This window comes from Macrotis lagotis, chromosome 2, assembly GCF_037893015.1.
Source record: "Macrotis lagotis isolate mMagLag1 chromosome 2, bilby.v1.9.chrom.fasta, whole genome shotgun sequence".
NCBI lineage: Eukaryota > Metazoa > Chordata > Mammalia > Peramelemorphia > Peramelidae > Macrotis > Macrotis lagotis.
Window position 1 is genome coordinate 276,858,785 of NC_133659.1, and position 22,638 is coordinate 276,881,422.

The window sequence follows — 22,638 nt, forward strand, 5'->3', positions numbered from 1 at the left end:
TGTCCTGGTTGTCTTCTCTGAATAATGTTTTTAAATGCATGAAATGAAACCAAAAGAAGGATATAAATTATAATTAACTTATCAAAATATCTTTAAAAGTCATGAAGCCAAGTTTAAGAACCCCTGTATTAGAGGAATCAACTCAGATACTTCAATCATTGTTATAATTAATTTACTCATTATGTTTGGAAATCCTCGGATAGAAGTTTAAAAAAAATCCTACCATCAATCTTGAACATGTGTAATGTTGCTCAGTTGCAATTCATCCCTCAAGTTTGGAAAGCCAGAACCCCCCAGGTAGCCAAGAATGCAGCCTAACACTGATTCACTAGCAAAGTTGTTAAACATTCATTTTAAAAGGGTTCTCCCTCTCACCATTGCCAAAAAGCAATAGGAAACAGTATGTGAAGCAGCTGGTCTTTCCTTTCCTCACCATGACTGCCTCTTTCTCCTGCAAGGTTGCAGCTGCCTCCCCTGTCCCAGTTTACCATGTTTGCAAATGGATTCAGGATGCAATGGAAGCTGATGTTCCTTGGAGAAAAGTTTTTCCTCTCTGGCCTGAGGATTGCAGCTGGAAAAACAGCTCTGAGTTCTCTCCCTTCCTCCTCTCCCCTCCTCCATTAGATAATCTAGGTTGGCACAAAACTAAAGTCCTTTGGTCTGACAAAAGGGAAGAAGGTGAGTCAGGTGGTGTCTTAGAATGAATGAGCAAAGGTGATAAAAAAAAAAGAGAGTGTAAGAAAACCATTATCATCTCTGAACAGATGGTTTTGACTTCCTTATGAAGACTGCATTGAAGAGGCTCAGTTCAGTCTTTGATGTTGTGGCTGAGAGGCTGTAACACTTGGGGCGCTGCTGTTTATTTACTGTCTCAAGAGATTTCTATTATTTAGATCAAGTCAAAGAACCCAGAAACATTCCTAAAACTTTGAGTCAATGAGCATTTATGAAGCACAGACTTTGTGTTAAACCCTGGGGATACAAAGAAAGGGAAAAGTAGATTCTGCCTTCAAAAAGATTATAAGAGATTACAAGCAAACAAACAGGATAAGTAGGAAATAATTAACTGAGTGATGTTTCTAGACTTAAAGAGGGTTTGAGAAAAGCTTCCAGAAAGAGGTGGGAATTTAGTTGGAACTTAAGGAATCCAGGAAAACTATAAGAAGAGAGCATTGTCCAGCTAAGAGATGGAATATCTTGTTCATGGTGAACAGCAGAGATATCTGTGTTACCTGGATCAAAGGGGTAGGAGGTGAGGACTTCGAAGGGGAGGAATGGTGAGAATACTGGAAAGGTAAGGAGAATGGGGTGGGTAGGCTATAAAGGACTTTGACTGCCTGAGAATTTTGTATTTGATTCTGGAAAAATCCTGATTTAATAGAAAAGAACTAGAGTTTAGTGATTATAATGTGAAAGTGATATGGTCAGAAAATCACTTTGGTGGCAGAAACCATTGTAAGTTTAGTGCATGTGGAGTGACATGGATGGAAAATCACTTTAGTGGTAGAATGGAGGGTGGACTGAAAAGAGAATAGTGGGAGCAGTGAGGATGACAACCAGGATGCAAACTTGGGAGGAGAGTAGTATCCTCAACAATTATAGGGAAATTTGGAAGGGAGAAGAATTTAAGGGGAAAGATAATGAGTTCCATTTTGAACATGTTTAGTTTAATACATCTAGTGGACATCCAGTTTTGAAAGGCAATTGAAGTTATGAGACTAGAGATCAGCAGAGAGAAGTTAGCAAGATAAATAGATATGGGAATCATCATCATAGAGACAATAACTAAATCCAGAGAAGATGTGGAGCTCATCAAATGAAATAATATAGGGCAAAAATGTGTGGTCAAAACAGAAAACTAAATTAGTTGTCTTGTACCTTGCCTCAAATGTGTTTTTAAGAGACAGAGACAGTGTTTGAAACTTTTACAATGTTCAAAGTGAAACACAGTGCAATCAGTTTGTTACATGGCTTGTTTCCAGGACGGTTAGAGAAAATTACAGTATATTAATAATGGATAGTCAGTGGGTTTTAAAAAGCTGATCAAAATCTAGAAATATTCTAACAAATCAGTTAGTCCTTGTAGAATATGAGTTCGGAGGAGGATTGGGAAGATAAGGCCATCTCTATTTTGCCTTATTTGACAACTTCTGAAAGTCCCGAATTCAATTTGGGATACCACATTGTAGGATGGATGTTGACAAACTGGACCTCATCCATAGTAGGGGATAAGACTGAGAACAGAAGTTCACATTTATGTAGAATTTTTGAGTTTGGAATATGTTTCCTAAACTGTAGGCATCACGTTTTCTTCATTTACTTTGTCAGCTTTATATGCCATCCTATATTATTGTCAAGCTCCCTTTTCCCCTCCTCTACCCCCCCCTTACAAAGTGCTATCTTTCCATCTCCCATCCAAGATATACAATCACTTTCCAAAAACCAATGCTAATTGATGGATCATCTTCCCCATTTGGGACATTCTATGATACCGATTTCAATAATGTGAGTCAGATCAGCCAATACAAAGATAATGGACGTAAGGTCAAGAGAAGCATGGATAAAGAGTATGGATGGATGCAAGGGTTTGACAGAAGTCTAAGAGAAGCTTGGTAGGAAATGAAAGGCTTTGGGAGCAATAATGATAATTTGATATTCCTGTGAACCACAGTGGAAAGGCAGAAAAATATTTTGAGTAGTAAAGATGTAAAAAACAGTGGGTTTAAGAAATGATTTTAGGTTGGGGAGGGTTTCTGGCTCCGCAAACAGCCAGGCCGGCGATCCTTCCTGCTGTGATAAAGGGCTCCTTTTGGACGCCAATCCTCCAGACCCAACCCCCTGCAGCTGGGCCCAGCCATGGGGTGCTGCTATAGCAGTGACAATGAGGACTCGGACCAGGATCGAGAGGAGCGGAAATTACTTCTGGACCCCAGCAGTCCCCCAACCAAGACCTTAAATGGAGCAGAGCCCAACTACCACAGCCTGCCTGCAGCCCGAACAGATGAGCAGGCCCTACTTTCTTCTAGCCTTGCCAAGACAGCCAGCAACATCATTGATGTATCAGCAGCAGACTCCCAGGGCATGGAACAGCATGAGTACATGGACCGAGCAAGACAATACAGTACCCGCCTGGCTGTCCTGAGCAGTAGCCTGACTCATTGGAAGAAGTTGCCACCACTGCCATCACTCACCAGCCAGCCCCACCAAGTACTTGCCAGTGACCCTGTCCCCTTTGCAGATTTGCAGCAGGTCTCCAGAATAGCTGCTTATGCCTATAGTGCACTTTCTCAGATCTGGGTTGACGCAAAAGAGGAGTTGGTCGTGCAGTCTGGGGTCCCATGAGGACAATTTTTGGAGATCTCTTCCCTTGTTCCTGCCTTCCTTTCCCTTTATTTCTTCCTGCTTGTACAGAAATCTAACTTACTAATCACAGAAAACACCACAGGAGTTCAGAGGTGTTTGGGAGCCTCATATTGAGACACAATGAGTTCCCAAGAAGATTTTGTGCCATGTGGCCCTGGCTCCCTTTGTGGGGAAGGGAAAGGATCTATGATGGTTTTTACACTTGGGGGGTAGGGGTGGGGCAAGGTCAAGCTAGAGGAATGGGGAGATAGGGATTTGGATGTGAATTATTTCATGTTTGGGGATGATGAATAAGGAGATTTGGCTTCCTTGAGATTGCCCTTCTGTGTTAGGGCTTGAACATGTTAAGGGATGAAAAACTAAACTGGTTGTTTCTATTTCTTACAAAAAAAAAGAAATGATTTTAAACTAGAGATACACAATAGGTAGTGGACAAGCAAGAAAAAAGCTAAAAATCTAGTGATCTGCCAAGGCATGGAAAAACATGAAAAAGGAACCTCCTATGGTTTCCTCCAACCAGATAAAGAATTATTGCTACTTTGTGTGAAAGGGATAGAAGATAGAGCAGCACCATAGCTTACTGCAATCGGTAAAAAGAAAAGTTGTCCCCATTTTTATGAAATACAAACTCCTGCAGCTAAATAAATGGTGGTTGAATATTTGCTGAATGAATGGTACTGCTTTTAAAAATCACTTCATTTTATTAAATGAGATCAGCCATTTTACTAGGAAACTATTGGCCCAGTTGTTAGAAATTAATGACTCACTAACCAACCTTCCTAGCTGGGCTATCAAATTCAATCACTTTGTAAATTTTTCAGCCCTATCTTTCACAGAGGAATATAACACTTTAGACTCAAGATGAGTTGAAAGAGATAAGAGTATTAAGTACAATGGAACTGGAACCAAGAGACCTGAATTCAAATCCTGGGCTCTGACATTTAGTAGATAGGGAAGTTAAATTTCTGAACTTTTTTTGCAAGGCAAATGGGGTTAAGTGGCTTGCCCAAGGCCATACAGCTAGGTAATTATTAGGTGTCTGAGGTTGGATTTGAACCCAGGTACTCCTGACTCCAGGGCTAGTGCTCTATCCACTGTACCACCTTGCCACCCCAGAGAAGTTAAATTTCTGAACCAGCAATTTCTTTATTTGTAAACTAGGGATAAACACCTACACCTCACAGGATTAGTAACAGGAAAGCTCTTAGTAAATCTAAGTTACTCTTATTATTAACTGTGGTTCCAGAGAGTCCAATTCCAACACTTCATTGTAGTCTTAAAAGGTCTCTGGATAACCTAAAGTCCATGTGAGCTGAGAATATGAGCTTTGACAGGTTATCATACTGAAAAAAAGGCTTTGACTATGTCTCTGGTTTTGGTAGCCAACTGAGTACATCTTCCAAGGACCAACCTAATTATATAAAAGTGCAGTACTAGTATGCTGGCTCCTTGGTAATGATTTTTTTTTGGGGGGGGTTACAAAATTTAAAACTTTTGAAAGAACCTCAATCCTATGTGGCCTGTCAGGCTCTGGCGTGATATTTTCAGGTGGTAAGAAAAAGGGGAGGGGGGTGTCCTGAATTTTTAGACCATCAATAAATATCAACTCAACTGATAACTCTGAATCTTGAGATTCCTTTTTAAATGACTAACATGGGAACATCCTTATGTTCCCATCTCTAATCAATACCAATCATTCTATTCCTGTTAAAAATTAAATACTGGAAGAGTCAAGTTGCAGCTAAATGGAAAAATAGCTCACAATCTCACCTGGCGGAAGAATTGGTGGAATAATAGGTTTTGCCCTAGTATATTTGCTATACTCCTCAGAGCAACAAAAAACATGACTGAATGAAGTATCTGGTCAAAGCCAGGTAAGTAAGAACAGAATCATTTGGATATAGCAAAGGGAAACAGCTGCTCCTGTGTCTAATAGCACTCAGGAGTGTAGGAAGGACATAGCCAATGAGATGCATGCCACTATTATGCCCATTTTACACATATGGAAACTGAGGCTCATGAAGTGACTTTCCCAAGATACTGGACTGAGAGAAAAATTCTGACTCATAAGATTAGGAATTTTTAATACACAGAACTGGGCCCATGAAAAGAAATGATCAGAAGCATCTGGTGTTGATGGGGATCTTTGAGTTCTCCTAACTATCATCATTTGTTTTCTTCAGAAAGAATTCATTTAGAATTGGGGGGTGGAGTGGGGAGGGGAAGACTGGATGATTGCCCTTACTAGATAAGATTAGGGGTGTTCAATGACAGGTACAAAAAAAACTCAAAGAAACTTTAGATGTTTGATTTGGAGGAAGGCTTGCTGGAAAGGGATTGGGTTCCACTGTATATCTCATAAACAGGATGACCAGTCACATGGAAGAGTTCTATAAAGATTCCTTTAACTTGGCTTCAAAAGGGAGACCTAACCCTAGTGATTGGAAGTTATGAGATTTTTCTAGCTAAGAGACCTCTACAAAAATGGAATGCACTTGCCTCTTGAGGTGGTACATTGGGCATCCCTCCCTTTTCACATGTGACCTAGACTTTTGATGAAGTTTCTTCCAATCCTGATATTCTCCTTCAAGCTTTCTTTAAAAAAAAAGCCAGAAAATGTTTTAATTCTGTTCCCATGAAGTAAGAGAACTAAGGATGGGACAAGCTATATTCTAGAGGTAAAGCAAGCATCACAAAAGGCAAAGGGATATGTTTTTTTTTATGTTAACACCCTAGACAAGGATGTTCTTTAAAGAGTAGCACCTTGCATCAGAGATAAGACTTCAGTATGGACTACCTTAAAAACCTACTTTGCCCAAATGCTAATTGTTTGTATAAGATATCTATTCCTTCCATATATGACATTGCTTTTGATGGTTAAAATATTTAAAAATAAAACATTGAAGGAAGAACAAAAAATCAATCCATTGAAGCAGGTGACTGAAATTTTAAGTTGGGACAACTAACCTTGGGGTATTTTTTTCTGGATTGCTTTAGACAATGTGCAAGTCCAAAAAATTATACATTATCAACTCCATAGTGGGATGTTCTCTAAAAAGAAAGGGCTGTCTCTAACTACTTAACATCATTAATCACAATTTAAAGAAGGTTCTTTGTGGTTTTGAAATGTCAGAAGCAAAGACTTGTTCTAGGAAATGTATTTTTACAGTATAATGGTTTTTTATAGGTAACCTTATACAAGGATTGTGACATGGAAGACTTTGGGTTCAGTGTATCAGATGGACTGCTGGAAAAAGGAGTCTATGTTAAAAATATTCGCCCGACTGGACCAGGAGACCTAGGTGGCTTAAAACCATATGACAGGCTCTTACAGGTAAAGCCAAATGTGCAATTTCAACCATGCATGTCTAAGGTGTAGCACATAATTGACTTTACAAGACCAAACAGAGTTGAGAGTGGTGGTCTATTCACTTAATAGGGGATGATTCCACTGAGAAGAGCTTTTCAATTCCTTTCTTTTCCCCTTCTCTAAGGTCCCTCCCTCTCAGATCTAAATTCAATGGGTACTTTCCACCAGATCCTCTCTCCAAACTCTCATCACCATGGCTGTGGCATCATTTTGATCAAAATCTCAAAACCTGACTTTACAAAGTGATCTCTTGGTGTCAAAAGGAAGGTGGAAGTATTGGATGCAACAATTTATTCTTCTGTAAAAATTTTTAAGGAAGAAAAGTCTAAGAATTATGTTAGTACCTTCTGTTATAGGATCTTTCAGTAAAGACCTCTGATCTTTTAAAAACAAACAGTGGAATTGATTCATTTCACAAGACCTTCTATACTCATCAGTCCAAGCTCTCAGCAAGTCCACAACCTTTGTGGGCTACTTTCCCAATGGAAAATTCAGGGGTTAGGGGGAAATTCTTTAAATTCAGTAGTAGTATTTCTCCCCCTTAGAACTGCCTGTTGGAAATTAAAGTAAGAGTTGCTTAGAAAGTACAGGACATTAGAGTAAGGTCTGGCTGTCCAAGTGTCACCTAGGACACCCTCTTGTCTAATATTACTATAAGACAAAATTGCCCACAGTAACTCACACTTCGGTACTCTTTTCATCATTCAAGTTTTTCTTCAGATCATATAATCTTAGAATCAAAAAGCCCAAACTCTTCACCTAGAGAAAGCATTCTCTCTACAACATCTGTGTGGTAGCTTTAAATCTCGACTGTAAGTTAACTTGCCATCATATACATGGTCCTTTCACCATTCCTTGAGCCAACTGCTCCAACACAAATTAAATACTTAATTCCAACAAGAAAAAAATACTAATTTCTATTAGCACAGAAAACAGAGCTGTTAAATCAATTAAATAAAATGTCTTCTTCACTAAAGAGGTTCTGAAACCTTTTTAAAGTTTTTAGGGTTTTTTTAAGTTTTTGCAAGGCAATAGGGTTAAGCAGCTTGCCCAAGGCCAGCTAGGTAATTATGAAGTGTCTGAGGCCTGATTTGAACTCATGTCCTCCTGACTCCAAGGCCAGTGCTCTATCCACTGCGCCACCTAGCCACCCCCTTTTTAAATTTTTAAAGAAACATGCATACCAAAAGAACCTTATGCATAAAAGCAGAACAATGGCATGAATCTCAGGATTCCTTTGTCACTACATCCCCCTCTCTTTTAAAAACCACAATACTTGCTCTTTGCTTTCATTATTAACTATTTTTTCCAATGTATCAGTCCTTACTTGCTATCCTACACATCTATTCTATTCCTTATAAGCCTAGAATGCCCTGATCCTTTTTCCTCCCCATGATTGGCACTCTCCAACTATGGATTACTCTCACCATTTTTTTCCCCCACTCCCCAGGCTGCCCAAAATTGGCATTAAAAGGAAGTAATGAAAATATGCATGTAGGTTCATTATAAAACCATGAAAAAATTGGGCTGTATATATATATATATAATCCTTTTATATACATTTTGTATAGACAAATTCCCATAGGACACGTTACTTTTTCTAGCCTCAAGTTTCTATCATCACTATTTCCTTCATTCTAAAATAACTACCTAGCCAAAGCTCCCTCACATTCCCCTACTTCTTCAGAGAAAGATATGTCCCTGCTCCTTTCCAAGACAAACCCATCCCTTTTCATTCCTACTTGATCTAGAATACTATTCTCTCACCATCCTTATTCTTGTTTTTTTTTTCTTTTCCTTTTCTATGGGCCCTTCCCTCCCACCCACATGTACCTGGCAACTATACTCTCATATTTCATTTTTAAGCCTAAAATTTAAAAGCTTTTCTTCAACTTTATGTGCTAAAAGGTATTCTTAACCCGAGATTAATGAATTTGTTTTTTTAAAAACTATTATTCTGATATTTCCAAATAATTGATTTCTTTTATACATTTGAAAGCATTATCCTAAGAAAGGTTCTTTAGACTTCATCAAGACAAAAAAGGTTAAGAATGCCTGTCCTAAACTATATCCTATCTTCCTTTCCCAAACTCTTAATAAAAAGTAATATATGCTCTTCTTCACTATCCTCTTAGTTTTTAGTGTCCTGCATTGTGACTTCAACCCCTACCAACTCAATTCAAGAAAGTACCCAGTGTACAAGGTATCGTACTAGGTGATGGAAAGTGAATGACAAAATGAAGAGCAGATCAGACCCTGTCCTAGATCATTATATTTTACCAGGGGGTGGGGAAGTGGGGAAAATACAACACAGAAAAATAATAAAAAGTAATTTAGGGATGAAAGAAGAACAAATAGCTAAGGGAAATCAGCAAAGTTTTCCTGTAGATTTCATCTAATATGAACCTTGAAATAAGCTAAGGTTTCTGTGATTAGGTAGTAAGAAGGGGGAGAACCCTTTCAAGTGGAAGGGGGGGCAGGAAACCAGGTTGTGGAAAAGCCCAAAAGTAGTAGATAAATGACAAGTTCAGGGAAGAAAAAGGTTTTAAGAGAAATGATTGAAAAATCTGGAAGGCTGAATCTCATTTTTAAGAAGTTTTAAATAACAAAGTGAATTTATATTTTATCCTAAAGGAAATAGGAATCATTGAAGATTTTGAGCAGAAAAATTATATGTTTAAACCAATGCTCTAATTATTTTTTATACTGGTAGCTATGTAAAGGATGGATTAGAAACAAGGGGATTAAATTGAGTTAAGGTAACTGTGAGATTATTTTTATAGTCTGGGGGGGTGTAGAAAGGGATGTATGGGAGAGAGTGTAGAGCTGGAACCCACAAAATTGGTTAACTAATTGGAATATGTGTGGCCAAACAAGGCAAGAAAAGCCAAAGTTATAAGCTTTAATAACACGAAGAATGATATTGTCAACAAAAATCAGGAAATCTGGAAAGAAGATAACAAGTTCTGTTGTGGATGTATTGAGTGCAAAACACTATGAGACATCTGGATGGAAGAGTTACGCATGCAAATGTGGATGAAAGATTGACATTCAGGAGAGTAATAAGTAATTTATATGTAGTTTTGGGAATCCTCTCCATAGACATTCCTGAACCCAAGGAAGCTAATGAAATCAAGATAGAAGGTGGTATAGAGAGGGAAGAATCTCCAGAAAAGAGCCAGGAAAAAATTCTTAATTGTTGCACAGGGTAGGACACAGATGAGGATATAGTTGAGAAAAATACTAAGGAGCAACCCAATAGGTAGGAGAAATAGGAAGCAGCAGAATCACACATCCTGGAGGGGAAAGGCAATCAGTTCATCAGTCAACAAATATTACATGTCAATCATCAACCAGGAACTGTTCTAGGGGTTAAAGCAACAAGTACAATGATTGAAATTCCTACTCACAATGAGTTTAATATATACTTCATATATATATAAAGTTAATACATTTTATTAATAATAATAAAAAAATAAAACATTAAATACAAAGCAATTTGGAAGGGAGGGCACTAGCAATCAGGTGGGGGTCAGGAAAAGCTTCCCATCTTCATAGAGAGGATGATGTTTGGGTGTATCTTAAAGGAAGAAATAGGTAAGAAGGGAATGCATTTCCAGGCAGGCAAAAGGGAATGGCCAATACAGAACCATGGAGAAGCTAATGGGATCAGAGAGAGCCATTTTGTCTGGATCAGTGTGATGTATCAAGAAGCAAAAGATGATGAAATCAAAGATGAGGAATGAGAAACAACCACTTGACTTAAGAATTAAGAGAGCCTTGGTGAAAAGAACTTAACACCACCTGATAGCTTCTATTTTCAAACTTTCCCCCTTTTCTGTATCCATTGCACTGTATGGTATCTTCTCTCTTCTGTCTTCACCCCTTTATAAAATAATTTCTGGTTTCAAGTCAAGGTTGTATTTTCTTGTGATGCAACCAATAAGCTCCAAATGACAAAATGGCCATTCTTGACCTTTCAGGTTAACCACGTCCGTACAAGAGACTTTGACTGCTGCCTCGTCGTGCCCCTCATAGCAGAATCTGGCAATAAATTGGATCTAGTTATTAGCCGAAACCCCCTGGCTTCCCAGAAGGTGGTCCCAGATCAGCAACGTACTTTACCTGGTGGAGAATGGGGCGACCAGAACAGAGCTTTCTTTCAACAAACTGGACATGGTGGTAGTCTGGAGACACGAGAACCCACTAATACATTATAGCAAAGATTTTTTTTTATAAAATGACAAAGGACAATATATACATGGTGCTAAAAAAATTCCCTTTAAGATATCTGTGACATTTGAGGCACAGATCAATTATGTGGCATTAATTGTAAAGCACAGGGGCTTTTAAATGTCTCTCATGGCTCATGTTCACTAACTATTCTTTTCGGATTGGAAGTTTATCTGGTGACCATTATGTAAATGGCAGGCCAAGCCCAATGATAGAGCAAAAAAAAAAGACAGCAAGAAGTAGGTAGATCTTTTCTTCCCTCCCATTAATAAATTAAAGGGTCTTTTAAAAAAAAGTCAATTTCATACTTTCATCTTAATATGACTGGTTTTGAGAAAGAAAAAAATCTCATTTTCTAAAATATCCTTTATGATAGTATCTTATTATTCAATTTTAAACCAGCTGGTTACTGGGTCTTAATGTAACAGTAAGCTGTATGAACAAGGCTCTTTGTAAATTTAGCTTTATTAAGGGTAGTGTTTTGTGAACTCTTGGTCTGCTACAATGGGAGGGGTGAAGATATGGAATTAAGTTATATTAAAGTATTTCCACAAACATGCACGTAAGAGGCTGTGGTAGGTGGTGGTAAAATGTATTGCCCAAGTATAGGAACAATTTTACTAGGATGTATGTTATTCCCTATGCAAGAAAATACTCAACAGGTCATGTCTTGGGACCTGTAATTTTTTTTTAAAAAATGGGAATTATTTCTTAAGTAGCTAAAAACCTCTGAAAAAAAAAGACTACTGTACGTTAAAAATTCAATCTGAGGCGATTTTATTATTTTTTTTCCTTTTTTAAAAAATAAACCTTAAATACCTGTAACAAAGAACAGAGTATATTAAAATGAGGTCAACTTAATGCCAGGCAAATCAAAATCCATATCACTACATATATTGTTTTGTCAGATTGAGGGGGCGTATAGCACATATATTTAGAAATTCCATGAAAAAGATTTTGTTCTGAGCCATGCCACTTAGAGATTGTAAATACATTTTACAAAATACATTGCCAATCCCTACCACCCCTCAAAGCAATAAATGGTGACAATTGCTTCTTATCCTCCTGAGCAACTGTTTTCAGTTATCAAGATAATAACTGTTATCTGTTAAATATTAAAAATTAACTAGATCTATATATTGACAGTAGAATCTTCATTAATAAAATAGTCATTTTCTAATGCTTTTGGGTTTGGATTAAAAATTCAAACATCATTTAGACAAAGTATCACTATCTTCTTTACCCTTATTTCATGAAAAAGCTCACCTTCCTTTTGTGCACACACAAATGTTTCCTTCATTCAACACTGCCAGGGCAAGAAATGAAAATTTAAAGCAGAATCATGTTTGAAAGAATCATGAGTCACATAAATATGTATTTTTATTTGTAACAAACAAGTATTAAACTGTAAAGTATTTTTGTACAAATTTAATACTTTAATAGCATGGTATTTATCGTCTATGTATGGTTTTGGGGAGCTCAGAATTGTTGCAAATTTGTATGAAAAAATCAAATTGTACACAGTGGAATAAACAATAATTTAAAAAAGACAAAGTATGACATTTAGTATAAATTATCTGAGACCCAAATCCACTTTCACTAGATGTTGCTGAGTACAGATTGGATATGATACAGATATAAGTGACAGACAATGGTACAACGATTATGCCATCCTTTTCTAACAAGGGTATTATTTCTGACCATGGAAGATATAGTTTTTTTTTCTCTTTTGCTTTCATAGAAGCATCTACCTCATCAGATTCAATTAAAATGAACACTAAAACTATTCACATTCTTGATTTTCTGGAATATAATCTTTATAGATCTTACATGAAATTTAATCTATAATGCAACCAGTGAACAGCTCAAAACCAGCAAGATGAAATTTAACAAGAATTAAATGTGAAGTCCAAAATCAATTAAGTCAGTAAGTAATGGGGAAAAGGAAAGAATTTGATTTGAAATCATTCATGTGAAGGAAAGGGTGATGAATCTTAGAAAGGACACTGGTAAATTAAAGGATATCCCAAAGGAAAGCACAAATGAGCTAGTGTAGAACTTTGAGGTCATGCCATGTAAGGATTGAGAGAACTGAAAATTTCAAAAAACATTTACCCTGATGAAGAAAAAGATATGAAAGCTGTAAATGTAGTTGTGTGATGAGGGATTACAGAAATAGCAACAAGCAGCAACAATTGAAGACAGGTACACTTAATATAAGTAACAACAACTTAATGATAAGTTATACAAAAGTCCCTAAGCAGGCAAGGAGTGGGTTTCCCCTACTGAAGATCTTCAAACAAATGCAGTAAGATCACTTTTCAGATATGACATGGACAAGGTTTCTTCAGGTACAGGCTTAACTTGATGGCCTCATGGTGGATGGGTCTCTTCCAACTCAGATTCTAAAAACTGTGTAAGATTGCTGCTAAAAAGGCTAATGTAATCTTGGGCTGCATTTCATTCATAGAAGCAAAGTCTTTAGAACAAGAGAAGTGAATTAGATTTGTTGGACCAGGGGTAGATCTAGGAATGACAAAGGTAGGGTACAAAGAAACAATATTAAGCCTGAAGAAAAACTCCATGACAATCAGAGTTATCCCAAAATCAAACTGTGCTACCTAGGTTTCCTTTACTTAAGGTCTTCAAGCAAAGGCTGAATGATAATTAGGGGGAATGCAAAGAGGGAATTTCCGTTACAATGGTTTGGACTAGAGCTCACCAAAAATAGATGTGACCAATAATAAATGGATTTGCCTTACAAAACAATTCCTTGACCTTAATCAAAACAAAACAAAACAAACAAAAAACAAAATTTACCATTCAATGATACAGTGGAAGGGATTCCTGCATTCAGCTGGAGATTGGAGGGGAAAACAATTCTTTTCTAATTATATTCTATTATTGCAAACTGGTTAAAATTCAAACAATTTCTTTTTGGCATTTTTTTTACTATCTTTCCAATAAGACATAAAAATTATACATGATTGCACCATAAAGTCATATAATACTTTTTATAGGCATATTTAAAAAATTTGTTTATATATTTATTCACTGTTCATGTTCCATGGACCACTTTTCTAATGCCAAAATGACTTTTCCCAACAGGTTTTTGGGGTTACCTCCTTCTACACTGTCTGAGGCTGCCTAAGAGCTATAAACTAAATTGTTTATCTGCCTAAATAAAAGAATTTCAGAGCTAAGTGTACATTTGGGGTAAAAAGAAGAGAATCTTAGAATATAGTCTAAAAACTTTCTTCAAAAACACTTTCTAAACATCATTTTTGGCAGTTACGGGATCACCTTTTGTTTAACCTGAACATAAAATTACCCATAGGTGGATTCTTCACCAATCTTTGCTCCAAAAGACTAATCCAGCTGCAAAGGAATTAATGAGCAACTATGTTATACCCTCAGAAAAATATGCAACAAGCAATCAAGACAGTTCCCAAAAGGAAGCTCTCAACATGGTTTTCATCATGGAAACAATGAGAGAAGTGTATGGCTTCAACAGGTGGGTAGTTTTTTAAAGGAGGCAATATTCTCTTGATATATCAATTTGTTTTGAAACACAGTCCCATCACTCTAAAAGCCTCATATAACTTTTAGATTGTCTGTGTTCATCCAATAACTAAATTACATTATCAAAAATAACCAAATATAGACCACATTACACTAACAATTAAAGTATAATCCTAAAAATATGAAAATGTTCAAATAAAATTAAGTTTTGATTTTTGTATTATATTTCACTTTTTAAAATTAATGCTTATATTCTATGTTATATGTTTTGACAATAAAATGTATTTAAATCTTCATGGTTGTGCTTTAAAACAAAATCTGCTAAAGGAAGATGTTGTAAAATCCAAAAATTCAATTTAAAATTTGACCACTTCATAATTTGAAGATGTTGCTATGTATTTACTCATCAAATACAAAAATACATCATAATCATTCTGTTTAGCCAGAAATTAAGATCCATCACTGCTTGCAGTTTTGAAGAGTTGCTTGGGAGTCAAGCTATTCAGGGTCATATTTTGAAGTCTGGCAGATACACGTGGAGATGTCTCTTCTACCTGTCAAAATAAAAAGAAAATAATGTTAATGCTATTAAAGTTAAGTCAACTTACTATATTTACTAACTTAGAATAATATCAGGAAATTTGATTTCCCCTTCCAACTCCAAAGTAGTCTCCTTTCAAGTTGTAAGCTAAAAGTAATGGTTCTATGCCAAGGTCAAAATTTTGATAGTGCTCAATATATTGATTGACCATGGATTTAGTCAACCATGATCTTCAAACTGTTGTTTTTTTTAATGCAACTCTAATCAATTTTTGAACACATAACCCTAAGATATATATATGTGTATATATATATATATATTAATAAAAATCTGTGCTATATAAAATACATGTTCTTATGTACTTTATAAAAAAATGCAAAAAATAGAAATGACAAAGAATGTCATTTTATTTAAATATTTATTTTGTTTGAAGCAATGGGGTTAAGTGACTTGCCCCAAGTCACACAGCTAGGTAATTATTAAGTGTCTGAGTCAGGATTTAAACTCCGGTCCTCCTGACTCCAGGGCCGGTGCTCTATCAACTGCACCAGCTAACTGCCCCAAGAATATCATTTTAAATTGTTTCAATGATTTTCTTTTCTTTTTTAATAGCTCTATCAGAATCCCTCTATTCTTCCAAACATTCTTAAGCTATTCATTAAAAGTACAAAAACCCTTTGTCCTCTCTAAATAATAATAATAATGTTTAGCAAAAGCCATATGATTCAATACTTCTTAAACAAATAAGCAAATATCTGTGCTTTAAAACTATCACATTGTGCATACCGTTTGATCCAGCAATACCACTACTGGGTCTATACCCTGAAAAGATTATGAAAAAGACTAAAAATATCACTTGGACAAAAGTATTCATAGCAGCCCTGTTTGTGGTGACAAAGAATTGGAAATTAAGTGAATGTCCTTCAATTGGGGAATGGTTTAATAAACTGTGGTATATGTATGTGATGAAACACTATTGTTCTATTAGAAACCAAGAGGAATGGAATTTCAGGGGAAGCCTGGAAAGACTTGCATGAACTAATGTTAGCGAGATGAGCAGAACCAGAAGAACACTGTACATCCTAACAGCAACATGGGGATGATGATCAACCTTAATGGACTTGCTCATTCCATCAGTGCAATAATCAGGCACAATCTTGGGGTATCTGTGATGGAGAATACCACCTGTATCCAGAGAAAGAATTGTGGAGTTTGAACAAAGATCAAAGACTATTACCTTTGATGTTAAAAAAAACCTGTTATCTTATTATGTAATTTTGCCATCTCTTATATTTTATTTTTCTTTCTTAAGGATATGATTTCTCTCTCATCACATTCAACTTAGAATGTATACCATGTATACCATGAAAACAATGTAAAGACTAAAAGACTGCCTTCTGTGGGGGTGGGGGGGAATCAAGATTAGGGAAAAAATTTTAAAATTTAAAGAAAAAATAGAGGTAATGGTGGAAACTATAAAAAAGAGACCTTTCATGATAGAACTAGACCCTCTGGGGACAGCTTCGCTTCTCAATGATTACCAGTTGTCCAGATCTTACTGTGTCAAAACCTGAGCTCACAGAAGATGGTGAGACTCAGAGCATCTTTACACAATGCCCCCCTCAATCTTATCACTTTTAGATGTCATGGTCTTCTTCAAAACTGAAGGCCAACTACTACTACACTGAGAGTAAAAGCAGAGAGGATGGAGAACAGAGCCACAAGGAAGTCTAGATTTGGATGAAAAGAACTGCTGCAGAGAGCACAAGCGGTGAGAAGCAGCAACCGGTCCAGTCACCAAAGCCCAGAGGGCTGACAGCTGAATGATCCACACTACTGAATAATGATTCAAAGAGTTCAAGAAAAGACTCAGATCTGGCTAGAAGGCCAAGAAGTCAATATAGTGAGGGTAACAAAACCCAAATTGAAGAGAAAAATCATACTAACAAAATGGAAGCAGAGGGTGGCACTACTCATTCAGGAAGCTGGCCAGTGAAAGGCAAGAGAGAGGCTACCCAGCATAAGAAAGGGTGCAGGACTTGGAAGAAAACCTGTCTTCAGATCCTGCTCCTTTCATACATTAGCAGGGTGGCCTCTCAGAGCCCCCTGGCATCTCTCTAAGATCAGAAATCTAATTTTCGATTCAATAAATAGTTACCAAGAGCCATTAAGTGCTAGGATGACAAAATTTCCAATGAGGGAAACAACAACTAAAAACATAAACAAACCATATACAGGATAAATAGGAAAAGCACCAGAATTCAGAGGGGTTGGGAAGGATTCCTGGAGAGAAGGATTTTAGTTGGAGCTTGAAAGAAGTCAAGGTCAGTGAACTGAGCAGAGGGAAAGGGTCGCAGGCATGAGGGACAGACAGACACAGGGCCTGGAGCTGAGAAAGCAAGGTCTTGCTCATGGAGCAGTCAGGAGGCTGGTGTTGGGGCTGAGGTGTGAGGAGACTGGAAAGGCAGGAGGGGAAGAAGTCAGGAAGGACTTTGAAAGCCAAATAGAACATTTTGTATTTATTCCTGGAGGCAATGAGAAGGCACAAGAGTTTCTGAAGGGGGGACTGACATAAGACCTGCATATCAGGAGAATTACTTTAAAGGCAGAAGGAAAAATGGTGTAGAGTGAGGAGAGAGCTGAGTCCCCGCAGCAGATTACTACAATAATATAGGCATGAAGTAATGAGAGCTTGCACAAGATGGGAACAGTGGAGGAAAGAAAGGGGCATATGTGAGAAAGGTTGGGAGCTGAAATCCAAAAGCCTTGGCAAAAATTTGGATGAGGGAAGAGGTGGGAGTGACAGATAGTGAAGAATCCTACTTTATGAGCCTAAGAGAATGGGACTATGGTGTTGTCTCGACAATAATAAGCAAGGTAGGAGAAGAGGAGAGTTTGGAGGGAAAGACAAATCAGTTTTGTTTTGTAAATGTCTGAAAAGCAGTTGGGGATTCAGGAATGAAGGTCAAAAGAGAAATTAGGGAAGGAAAGGTAGATCAGGGAATCATCAGTATAAAGCATAAAGATGCTAATTAAATTCTTGGGAGCTGAGACCACTAGTGTGATAATATAGATGAAGAGTAAAAAGAGAAGGGGACCCAGGAAAAACACAGAGTTAGAGGAAAGGATCTGGAAAAGGACTCAACAAAGAAGACCAAGAAGGAGGAAAACCAGGAGAGAGCAATATCCAAAAATTTAGAAGAAAGCACCAAGAGTGACTAACAATGTTAAAAGGAGACAGAGAAGGAGGTTCAAAAACTATAGAAAAAAATTGTCAATCTGCATTAGTTGAAGAGATTTCAGCATCTGGAAACATCTTAGACTAATGACATTATAGATAAGTATCAAATAAATAAAAACAACAAAAAGGAAAGAAAACACTTTGCCCCCCCCCCCCCCCTTTCCCCTTTATGGTCCAAAAACTATGGTTTCAGAGAGAAAATTCTCAAATGTGGAAATGCCTTCTACCAATGCGGTTTGGCAAATTTTCTACAATTTATACCCTTAGAGGACATCCCATTAAGCCATCCACTAGGACACCAGGGCCTAGAATGCCAGGGCTTATGACCATGCCCCTGCCATCACATGCAGAGCCAGTATTTGTCAAAGGTAGGACTTGAACCCTAGTCTCTTTGAATCCAAAGCTGCTCCTCTATCCACTATACCAGACTGATTCTTCTTCATATTTCACATTGTACTTAAGTGACACCATATGTGGGCAGCTAAGTGGTATAATGGATAGAGTGCTGGGCTGGAAACCAGGAAGACTCATCTTTCTGAGTTAAATTTGATCATTCTGGGCAAGTCACTTAACTGTTTGCCTCAGTTTCCTCATCTGCTAAAAATGAGTTAGAGAAGGAAATGACAAACCACTCTAGTATCTTTGCCAAGACAACCCTAAATGGGGTGATGATGAATCAGAAAGAACTGAAACAACTAAACAACATAATTAACATGAAATGTGCACCAAAGTTAGCCAAAACAAAAGTCTGAGGTTAACAGGCCTCTTACCATAAGTAATTTGCTTGGACTTTCAAAGTCATTTATGTTATTTCTCTTTGTTCCTCTTAGCTCCAGTGCATCTTCTTCCTCATCCGTTTCCTCAAAGGAAACCAATTTCTTTCCTCTATTAGTAATTAAAGTCATATCCTCATTTACAGAACCACATGTTTTATTAAAGCTATCTCCAACAGTTGCTGATATGATTGGGTCTGAAGTTGCTGAAAGTTGAGAGCTATGTTCTTTACTTTGACTATGGCTTCTAGAAGGAGATGATACTTCTGTTGAAAATGAATGGCTATCAGCAAAATTCCTTTGCAAGAAATATTTTAAACGAGTCTTTCTGGGAAAACTATTTTGCTTGACTGCTTTCTGGAGCTGGGACTCCTCTGCTATAACATAGACTTGAGAGCGACCCCGTGTTATAGCTGTATAGACATGTTGCCAGTGTTGTCGACCAGCTTTTCCAATGACATAAACCACTGTGTCTTCTTCTGATCCCTGAAAGAAAAGAGATTTTTTTTTTTACATAAGTCATATTAAAAATCAATCAGGGCCAAGACAGATGAATAAAGAAGCCCTCCCAAATTTCATCCAAACAACCTTGAAAAACTCAAACTCAATTTTAGAGGTGGGAAGCAACAAAAAGCACAGAAGAAAAGGGCTGTCTTACCACGATGGAAGGGAAACCCAGTAAACAAACATCAGGCTGCACCTCAAGGAACCTGCGATGAGACTCAGAGCCCCAAGGCCTTGTCTTGGATGAAAGCCAGTAGCCCTAGACCAGTACACAGGAAGGTCCCACCCCTGAGACCATCCAGCAGAGAGGCTCTGCCTCCCATGGCAAGGCAGCAACTAGGCCCTATCCCTGAAACAGGTCAGGTAGGAGACCCTACCCCCAGAGCAGATCAGCAGGAAGCCCCACTGTAGCACCACCTTCCAGTGCAAGGCCCTCACAGGACTCTCACCCCAGGACTCACGAAAACAACCTTCATGATACTCTTAAAAAATATAATGTTACAAACTTGGCAGATAAATGAAGAAAAAACAAATAAAAAAAATCCTTAACTAGAGTTCCTACAGTGACAAGGAGGAGCAAGGCACAAACTAAGAAAAGGGCATCAATGTAAAATGGCTACACATGAAGCCTCAAAGAAAAATGTAAACTAGTCTCAGACCAGTTTGGAAGAGCTCAAAAAGGATTTTGAAAAGAAAATCAGATAATTAAGAAAAAAGTGGAAAAAGAAATGAAAGTAATATAAGAGAATTATAATAAAAAAAGCCAACAATTTGGTGAATTCTTTCTCAGACCTTACAATATTATCTCCTTGACCTGGAAGCTCTAGAATTTAGCTATAATATTCCTGGGAGTTTTCATTTTTGAGACCTCTTTCAGGTGGTGAATGATGAATTCTTTTAATTTCAATTTTGTTCTTTGGTTCTGGGATATAAAGGCAATAATTTTTGATAATGTTTTGAAAGATGATGTCTAGGCTCTTTTTAAGATCATTATTTTCAGGGAATTCAGTAATTCTTAGATTATCTCTCCTGGATTTATTTTCCAGGTCAGTTGTTTTTCCGATAAGAAATTTTAGATCTTTTTTCCCATTCTTTTGATTTTGCTTTTTGTTGTCACACGATGAACCCAATTCTAAATTTTAAGGAATATTTTCTTATTTTTATGTTGTTTATTTAAGTTTCTGTGGAGTAGTAGTAGACTTAAATGACTTGTCCAACAACACACAAGCTAGTAAATATCAAGTATCTGAAGCTACATTTGAACTTAAGTCCTCCTGACTCCAGGCAGGGTCAGTGCTCTATCTGACTGTGCCATCCATTTGCCCCTAAGGTATTATTTTTTTTCAGTGAAATTTTGTACCTCCTTTTTCTTTTGGTCAATTGTACTTTTATAAGGAGTTACTTTCTTCAGTGAATTTTTGTGTATTTTTCCCTAACATTTTGCACTTCTTTTGCCAAATACCATGGAGCCACAGTCATGACTGACAAGAGAATTTAGCAGCTTCTACATACATTAAAGGATTGGAGGGCATAGAATATGATATTCCAGAAGGCAAAGGAGATAGGATTTCAGTCAAGAATCAACTACCTAGGGGAAGCTAGGTGGCGCAGTGGATAGAGCACTGGCCCTGGAGTCAGGAGGACCTGAGTTCAAATCCAGCCTTAGACACTTAATAATTACCTAGCTGTGTGGCACTGGGCAAGCCACTTAACTCCATTTGCCTTTCAAAAACCTAAAAAAAAACCCAATCAACTACCTAGCAAAACAGTCTAAGTCTTCTAGGGGTGGGGGGGGGTGGGGGGAGAGGGGAGAGGCTGGGAAGTGGATATTTAATGAAACAGAAGACTTTTAAGAAATCCTAATTAAAAGAGTAAAACTGAATAAAAAATCTGATCCACAAATACAAGACTCAAGAGTAACATAAAAAGGTAACTAGAGAAAACAGAAAGGATTCAATATGATTAAACTGTTTTATATTTCTACATGGAAAGATTTAGTTTTCCTTCCTATCTCCTTTAATTAGATTTTTGATTTAATTAGATTAGCATTTTTACTTTTACTTTCTCTGAGATCATGATTGCTACCCCTGCTTTTTTTATTTATTTTAGCTGAAGCATAACAAATTATGCTCTAGTCCCTTACCATTATTACTCTGTGTGTTTCTCTGTGCTCCAGGGTGTTTCTTGTAAACAATATATTGAAGGATTCTGGTTTTTACTCCATTCTATTAACCACTTCTGTTTTATGCATGAGTTCATTCCATTCACATTTATAGTTTTGATAACTGTATTTTCCTCCATCCTATTTTTACCTTTTTTATCCTTCTCTCTTCTGTTACTCTGTATCTCCTCACAAGTGTTTTAGTTCTGATTACTCCCTCAATCTGTCCTCCCTTATGTCAGTCCCACTCCCCTTGTATCACTGCACCTTTTAATTTTCCTACAGAGTAGGATAGATTTTTTTTTATATTCAACTGACTATATATGTTATTCTCTCTTTGAGCCAATTCTGATGAAAGTATGGTTCAATCAGTTCTTGCCACCTCTAACTTCCTATGTTCTCCTCTTTGAGTATAACAGCTCTCACATCTCTTTCAAGTGAAATAATTTATCCTATTTTCCCCTTCCTTCATTTCTTAGGGTAATCTTTGTCCCCCTTTAATCTGGGTTTTTTTTGCATATCTTCTCATCATAGTCAACTCATATCCATACCCTGTCTATGTATATTCCCTCTAATTGCTCTCATGAGAAAGTTCTTTAAAAAGTTAAAAAATAACATGAAAAGATGCTCTAAAGCATTACTGATTAGAGAAATACAAATTGAAATAACTCAGAAGTATCACCTCACACCATCAGACCGGCTTTGACAAAAAAGTTAAATGATGGAGGAGGGGAAGTGGGAAAACCAGGACACTAAGGTAGTTGGGTGGGGTGGTGAACTGATCCAACCATTCTGGGGAAAAAAACTTGGAACTATGCCCAAAGGGCTATAAAACTACATATCTTTTGATCTAGTAATACCCACTACTAGGCCTATATCCCAAAGATATCCAAAAAAGGGACCTATTTATACAAAAATATTTATAGCAGC

The 22,638-nt window shown here is 37.1% G+C and overlaps 2 protein-coding genes and 1 pseudogene across 9 annotated transcripts in view; 2 read left to right on the top strand and 1 right to left on the bottom strand.

The window, feature by feature from the left end:
• GRIP1 (glutamate receptor interacting protein 1) overlaps window positions 1-12,609 on the top strand; it is a 739,827-nt gene extending 727,218 nt beyond the window's left edge. For 4 of the 7 annotated variants that reach the window (XM_074226201.1, XM_074226202.1, XM_074226199.1 and 1 more), the window contains 2 exons: window positions 6,551-6,697; window positions 10,717-12,608. In XM_074226201.1, coding sequence (XP_074082302.1) covers window positions 6,551-6,697; window positions 10,717-10,953 — 384 coding nt within the window. In that variant the 3' untranslated portion in view covers window positions 10,954-12,608. Of the gene's footprint in view, window positions 1-6,550; window positions 6,698-6,857; window positions 7,155-10,716 lie in introns of those variants that run through there. The other 3 variants (XM_074226203.1, XM_074226198.1, XM_074226200.1) reach the window with 2 other exon arrangements.
• On the top strand, window positions 2,818-3,429 carry LOC141514984 (ragulator complex protein LAMTOR1 pseudogene; annotated as a pseudogene).
• HELB (DNA helicase B) overlaps window positions 12,312-22,638 on the bottom strand; it is a 51,219-nt gene continuing 40,892 nt past the window's right edge. For both annotated transcript variants that reach the window (XM_074226204.1, XM_074226205.1), the window contains 2 exons: window positions 19,041-19,529; window positions 12,312-15,042 (listed from right to left, as the gene is read on the bottom strand). In XM_074226204.1, the coding sequence (XP_074082305.1) occupies window positions 14,938-15,042; window positions 19,041-19,529 (594 nt within the window). In that variant the 3' untranslated portion in view covers window positions 12,312-14,937. The remainder of the gene's footprint in view (window positions 15,043-19,040; window positions 19,530-22,638) is intronic.